This window comes from Lepidochelys kempii, chromosome 27 (genome assembly GCF_965140265.1).
Source record: "Lepidochelys kempii isolate rLepKem1 chromosome 27, rLepKem1.hap2, whole genome shotgun sequence".
NCBI lineage: Eukaryota > Metazoa > Chordata > Testudines > Cheloniidae > Lepidochelys > Lepidochelys kempii.
Window position 1 is genome coordinate 4,117,735 of NC_133282.1, and position 7,675 is coordinate 4,125,409.

Genomic DNA, 7,675 nt, shown 5'->3' on the forward strand with positions numbered 1-7,675 from the left:
ATGCTCGGCTCTTTCTTCCTGACACCAGTGGCCACCCTTCTTTTCCTTCCCTCCAGGAAACTTCTTCCATCCCAATCAGCTCTCAGCTCACTCCTGCAGCCATCACTTCAGTCACTCAACCTCATCTTCATCCAGCACCATAGTCCCTCTGATCTATCAATTTCTGAGTTGGCACCCATCTCTCTCAGCAACCCTGCTTCTCCACACCCCCTATTAAACTACCTTTCCACAACATTCAGTCTATTACTATCTCCTATTACTCTCCTGCTCTCAGCCCAGTCCTTCCTGAACTGACCTCCCTCCAACGTTTAGCTATGATTTCCACCCTTAGTCAACAATTTTGCTTCTCTTTCACTCTGTGCATCTAACAACCCCCAATTCCAACCCTCCTCTGTAATCCATTTCCTCTGCAGAGCATCTACAAAGAAAGCAAGACCATGCAGATTTCTTCTACATTTGTTCCTTTGTCAATTGTGAAATGCTAAGCAGTTCTCTTGACTTATGCCTACCCATCCTTCACTGACTCCAACCCCATATTGTCGCTCTAATGCCCCACTTCCATGCCAACTCGAGAGTCTCTCCAATTGCTTTCCAAGAAAAAACAACTGATACCATTTACAGAGAATTTTCCTATACTGCTCCTTTCCACACACCCATCTTCCTTTGGCCTCCTTATTAACTCCAGAGTATCCCTCTTGTCCTCATCCAACCATTAAGTGTTCCCTTCACCCATCTCTTCTTACATACTCCTACTGTCTCCACTTCCTCTCCCAACTCTTTTCAATATGTTCGGCAACGTGGCTTCTGCCTGCTCCATTTTAAGACTATCACCAAGATCCCAAATAAGCTGCTCACAGCGAAGTCTCAGGGCCTCCTCCATGACACCTCTCTCACTTTTATCATCCCCCATGTTGTTCAATGCCTATTTTAGATTGTTTGATCTTTGGAGCAAGGTCTTGCCTTTATCAAGCTCAACTATGGCACCACAGGAGTAGTAACGACAAGCGGCCAAACTGACAGCTAGTATTAACTCATAAACTGTATTGACGGCTATGGTGTTGCACCTGCTAACATTAGTAGAGAATCTGGCCACAAGTCTCAAATATTTGTTTAACATTAATTGGTTGGAGAGCAATCCACACAAAGGCACCCAGCAAAAATCCCAGTATCTGCTTTCTAAATTGCCAGGCAATGCAGTGCTCACTGAAACAAACTGTAGGTTTTTAACCAAGACCCACTTGTACACTACAGAGATGCATAGATCCTGAAACTAATCTGTTCTTGTTGCTGCACACTTCTGTGAAAGAAAGACTTTTTAAATAGCCATTGGAAACAGCAGTGTAGGTAGGCTTCTAAAGAGAATATTTAGAACAAATTAATTTAGCTACCACACTAAATCAATCAGGGAAAGAAGTTACTTTCTTTTTGATTCTAAGGTCATTACTGAATATTGCTTATCAAAAATTAGGGAAGTGCAGACCAGTGAGTGTTTTTACGTCTGCTCAACTACAAGGTAACTTTTCACGGTATATGTTGCAATTAAAAGGTTCAAAATATTGAATTGCTTCCTCTTCTACTGAGTTTACTACACCCCAAACTTATACCTGGAGTGACCCTAATCAGAGTTCAGAAAAAAAATGTAGAAACGTGCTTTCATAAGATGCAGTTATCTTGAAAGCTAAAGATGAGTGCAACTGAGAAACTGTAAACAAGACTAAATGTCTTAATATGAAACATTCTTAAGGAGGGATGCGATTAGAATAAACTACTAGGAATTAGAATTCCTGGGCAATATTCCCCACTCTACCACCAATTCAGTGTGACCTTGGCCAAGACACTTCACTTCATTTTCCCCCATGAATATAGAAAAGGAGTACTTGTGGCACCTTAGAGACTAACCAATTTATATGAGCATAAATTGGTTAGTCTCTAAGGTGCCACAAGTACTCCTTTTCTTTTTGCAAATACAGACTAACACGGCTGTTACTCTGAAACCCCATGAATATAGTTTTCTTTATAGCCGTCCACTTTAATATTCTCAGTTTTCTGTAACCTCTAACTGAGAGCCAAATTATTCCATGCTAGGTCTCTTCCCAAAGTCAACTAATACCCACCCACCACCTCCAATGGAAAGTTTAAAGGCATGAGAGAAAATTCCTCCATCAATTTGCAATTTTTGGGAGAGGCTAGGAAAAGTAGTCCTACCACACTGTAACAATAACGCTAACCTCCCTTTATTTTTTAAACAGGGCTGCACCAAAAACTAGAAACTTGGCATTAGTGAGGACTATATCTAAGACTAGTATCTTTTCTTAGTTTTATAGGAAAATAAAATTGTGTCTGAATAATGATTTCTGAGCATGATCAGCTGATTCTAACAGACGGTTAATGGAGATCTGCCTCCTTTTTGACATTACTACACATTTTCACAGCATGACAAGAACAGAAAAATGAAGCAATAACAGGACTTGCTGAGACAATTTTCATGAAGAAAACTGTCTCACTGAAGTCAAAAATTCTCCCTTAACAGGAAAGCAAGAAAACTGCAAGCAAAGAAAAAATTCTGGAACCCATGATTTTAGGGTCTGAACAATTTTTTGGCTGAATTCTGCAATATTTTTCGCAATCTACACGGTTTTCAAAAGATAAATAGAAATCTGCCTCCAACCAAAGGTTGAAATCCACCCCACCCATCCCCCCCAGAAAGGGGCTTGAAAGTCTAATTGGATTGTTTAAATATTAAGTATTTTTAATTTTTAAATTGAGAAAGAAAACAAGGAAATTATGCAAAAAAACTATGTCAGTGGAGCATTTAAAGCGCACGGTTAAAATTCACAAAAAGTCAGAAAATGCAAGAGCTGACAACCCAACAGCAAAGTCAAGTCAACTAGGTTTGTACATTTTATTTTCCATTCTTATTGTTTCTAAACAGATAGCTTAACATGTTTTATGTAGTAAAACATACAATTATATACAGATACATAGCATGACTGAATTACTGTTGTATTTCCTTGTTGTTTTTAAATGAATAATCTTAATGCATTAACTAGATTTGGGTGAGTTTTGATTTGCTGTTTATAAACAGGCTTTAGGCTTCTTGGATGAAAGGCAGTATTATATAAGTGCAAAACATCATTTCAAGAACCTTAAATCAACATAATGACCACCTCATACGTAAAAGCTAATCAATATATGCTCTCTAATGGTCATTCACCCTGAATAATTATTATATGTTTTATTATAAGTAGAATCTTTCATTATGCTTTGGCTAGGGAATACCAATTATCATTTCCTCCAAAACAATAATGCCAATTTCTTTTTAAAATACATATTCATTTACTTTCAAACAGTATGAAAAAATTCAGTTTAACACATGGCAGCAAATGTTAATTTTACGGAATGAATGAATCAATTAATTTTTATACAAGAATAAAGAATGCTCTTTCCCCTTAAGTTAGGAACCTTAGCACATGCTGAAGACAGCTGGAGAAACAGGGAAGGTTTCTTTTTGATTTCCCCAAATAGAAGTGTAAATACCATTCTGTATGAAAGCAGGAAACAAGTTGAGAAGCAGAGGAGAACGTTAGGTAACCCAGTCCGGAAACTGAACAGCCTCTCATTAGAAATCCTGATCTGCTGTAGCGTTCATCATGAATAATAGAATCAAAATGATCAAAGAAGAAAGCCAGTTTAAACACATACTAATCTGTTGTTTTTGAAGGAGAAACTAAAATGACTGAATTTCTGAATGACTGAATTTCTGAATAACTTCACTGTCAATGTTTAGGTTTTCTTTTCCAAAGGATGTTTACCAACCTTTAAATTGTTTCAGTATATATTTGCTATATTGGTTTAAAAATTTTGTCTTAATTCCTCAATAATTTTAATTTCCGAATATTTAAATTGTACCCATTCCTAATTTAAATTCCTTCCATCTGCAAAGTTACATTTCTGAAGTCTTGTTCCACTTTATTAAACTCCTTTATAATTTGACTTCTTTCATTAGGTCACCTTGCCATCCTCTAGGATGAGAAGCAGCTCACCCCTCTTTAGCCTTTAAGTATAATGTTAAAAATTATAACAATCCCAGGTTACACCTTCTTCACAAAAAGCTCTCCACCCCACCCAATGAAAGAGAATTCAAAAGTGAACGACCATATTCTACATTAGGGCACAAAGCACAGTAATTTTATTTTGAGCTGAATTCTCTGTTAATTTTCTAGTATCCTTTTTATAGAAGGCTCATGACTGCAAGGATTTTCAACCATTGTTTTCATGCTCCATATGCTGCATAAACGTTCCTGTGTATACTTGCTTTTGCTCTACCATTGTCAGACTTATTTAACAGTTATCTATGCTGAACTGCATTTTCCATTTACTGCCCCAGTTACTTAAAGATCCCAAATCCCGCTTAATCTGGTTGCCTGAACACAGCTATTTTCATACCACTCTAAAAAAAGGACCTGCAGTCTGATGGGGAAAAAAAATGAGTGCCAGTATTCATCCCCTGACCCAAATTACTGTTGCCAGGATATGCAGCAGTAATGCAGCAGTTTCTTTGCGATTCAGGGGTTTCATTTTACACAGGGAACAGGCAAACTCTAGTCAGTCTTATTCAATATTTTCCAGTGACATTGCTCAACAGTAAGATATTTGAAAGAACAAGTGTTGACAGATTTTAAGGCTCATTTCAGAAAGATACCAACTAATATACAGTGTTTTGTAATGAATGCTTAACATTTCCAGAAAAAACAACTAAATTATTTACCCCATTCCAGAAACTTCAATCAACAGACAAGCATACCCAGTGATAGTTTCTCTCTGGAAATTTCAATGTCGGTCCTCAAATTACGTAATGTATAGCATTCATTCAAATGTTATTAATAGTAATAGTAAATTTATTTACTAATAAATTTGTTAGTCCCTAAGGTGCCACAAATACTCCCTTTCTTTTTATTAATAGAGCATCTCACTACCATGGCACTGAAGCAGACATTTAAACCAATACAAAAATCAAGTACTAAAAAGCCAAACAAAGCATCAAGTAAATAATTAAAAACACAGATTAGGTAATGTTTCTGAAGCACCATTTCTAACCCCCTCCCTACCCCACATCAACACTGACCCTCTCCAGGCAGCGAGTGCGCCTGCTGCAGGCACAGGCTACATCCTGGCAGAATCGCTGGCTGGACAGGTGGATTGTCTCTTCAGACTGAAAACCAGGATTTGGAAAGATGACCCAGGAGCTCACAAGCTACTTCAGTAGACAATGATCCCCATCCTCCAATATCATGGCCAGAGAGGGAAGGGATGGAGGGAGCAGAGGCTGGTGATACCTACATACTAAAGGGTCCAGAATGAGCCAAGGAAGAGCGTACAGACTAGTGAACTCTAGGAGTCTGAGGACACAAGGGAGAAGTGTGGACCCCCCACAACCCCCCACACCCCAGAGGGCAGCGAAACCCCTCACACTGGGCTCTCTGGGGGAGGAGAAGGGGAAATAGACCAGTGCATGCCTCTCCCCTTCCCCAATTAGATTCTCTACAGAAAAGGGAGAAAAGATGAATTCTCCCCCACGCTGGGCTCCGTGGGGGGGAAGCTGCAGCGGCCAAAGACCCCCCAACCTCCACGCTGCAGCTCGGAGGAAGAAGGGGGGCAGAAGGGCGCAGATGCCACCCCCCACCACCACTTTGGGCTGGGCCGTGGGGGGGGGGGCAGAAGGGCGCAGATGCCGCCCCCCCCACCACTTTGGGCTCGGCCGCGGGGGGGGGGGAGAAGGGCGCAGATGCCGCCCCCCCCACCACTTTGGGCTCGGCCGCGGGGGGGGGGGGGAGAAGGGCGCAGATGCCGCCCCCCCCACCACTTTGGGCTCGGCCGCGGGGGGGGGGAAGGGGGCAGATGCCGCCCCCCCCCCACCACTTTGGGCTCGGCCGCCGGGGGGGGGGAGAAGGGGGCAGATGCCGCCCCCCCCACCACTTTGGGCTCGGCCGCCGGGGGGGGGGAGAAGGGGGCAGATGCCGCCCCCCCCACCACCACTTTGGGCTCGGCCGCCGGGGGGGGGGAGAAGGGGGCAGATGCCGCCCCCCCCACCACTTTGGGCTCGGCCGCCGGGGGGGGGGGGAGAAGGGGGCAGATGCCGCCCCCCCCACCACTTTGGGCTCGGCCGCCGGGGGGGGGGAGAAGGGGGCAGATGCCGCCCCCCCCACCACTTTGGGCTCGGCCGCGGGGGGGGGGGAGGGGGCAGATGCCGCCCCCCCCCCACCACTTTGGGCTCGGCCGCCGGGGGGGGGGAGAAGGGGGCAGATGCCGCCCCCCCCACCACTTTGGGCTCGGCCGCCGGGGGGGGGGAGAAGGGGGCAGATGCCGCCCCCCCCACCACTTTGGGCTCGGCCGCCGGGGGGGGGGAGAAGGGGGCAGATGCCGCCCCCCCCCACCACTTTGGGCTCGGCCGCGGGGGGGGGGGGAGAAGGGCGCAGATGCCGCCCCCCCCACCACTTTGGGCTCGGCCGCGGGGGGGGGGGGAGAAGGGCGCAGATGCCGCCCCCCCCCACCCCACCACCACTTTGGGCTCGGCCGCGGGGGGGGGGAGAAGGGCGCAGATGCCGCCCCCCCCCACCCCACCACCACTTTGGGCTCGGCCGCCGGGGGGGGGGAGAAGGGCGCAGATGCCGCCCCCCCCACCACCACTTTGGGCTCGGCCGCGGGGGGGGGGGAAGAAGGGCGCAGATGCCGCCCCCCCCACCACCACTTTGGGCTCGGCCGCGGGGGGGGGAGAAGGGCGCAGATGCCGCCCCCCCCCACCACTTTGGGCTCGGCCGCCGGGGGGGAGAAGGGCGCAGATGCCGCCCCCCCACCACCACTTTGGGCTCGGCCGCGGGGGGGGGGGAAGAAGGGCGCAGATGCCGCCCCCCCCACCACCACTTTGGGCTCGGCCGCGGGGGGGGGAGAAGGGCGCAGATGCCGCCCCCCCCACCACTTTGGGCTCGGCCGCGGGGGGGGAGAAGGGCGCAGATGCCGCCCCCCCCCCCACCACTTTGGGCTCGGCCGCGGGGGGGGCAGAGGCCGGGAGCCCCCCCGCGATCGCCGCCTTCCGTCCCGAATTCGCGCCAGCCGGGGGGCGCAGGGGAGCGGGCCGGGGCGGGCGGGCGGCCGGCGTTACCTGGAAGTCCCGGTCCTCGTTGAAGCGGGAGAACCTGTCCGCCATTTTCCGCCCGTCTCCTCCGCAGCCGCCGCCGCCGCCCGGCTCGGCCTCGCTCCCAGCGCCGCGCGCCGCCGGCGGGAGCGCGCTGCGCCACCGCGCGGGAGCGCGCCCTGAGGCCTCCGCGCGCATGCGCGCTGAGCTGAGCGGCTGCCCCGCGGCTTTGCCCTCTCCTGCCCTGCCGCGGGGGGGGGCGGGGGCATGAGTGCGGGTCTGGGGCGGGGGGCGGAGAGGGGCGTGAGCAGAGCCTCAGAGGAGGGCGGGAGGCAGGAGCCTGGGGCAGGGACATGGCAGGGGGAGGCTGGAGGGCAGTTGGCGGGGGAGAAGGTGGAAGCCGTGGGGCAGTTTGGCCTTGTGGGGCTTGTCCCGGCCCCGCCTTCCCATTGCCGTTGCCAGTGGGGCTGCTGTTATTCAGTATGGCGACAAAGCGTCCGTACTGCTGTCGCGCTGAGCACCCCAGTCATGGAGTAGGGCTCC

At 49.0% G+C, this 7,675-nt stretch overlaps 1 protein-coding gene across 1 annotated transcript in view; it reads right to left on the minus strand.

Moving 5' to 3' along the window:
- GPATCH8 (G-patch domain containing 8) overlaps positions 1-7,286 on the minus strand; it is a 78,996-nt gene extending 71,710 nt beyond the window's left edge. Inside the window, exon 1 of the mRNA XM_073326077.1 lies at positions 7,160-7,286. Within this exon, the coding sequence (XP_073182178.1) occupies positions 7,160-7,204 (45 nt within the window). The 5' untranslated portion in view covers positions 7,205-7,286. The remainder of the gene's footprint in view (positions 1-7,159) is intronic.
- Positions 7,287-7,675: the final 389 nt, after the last annotated feature.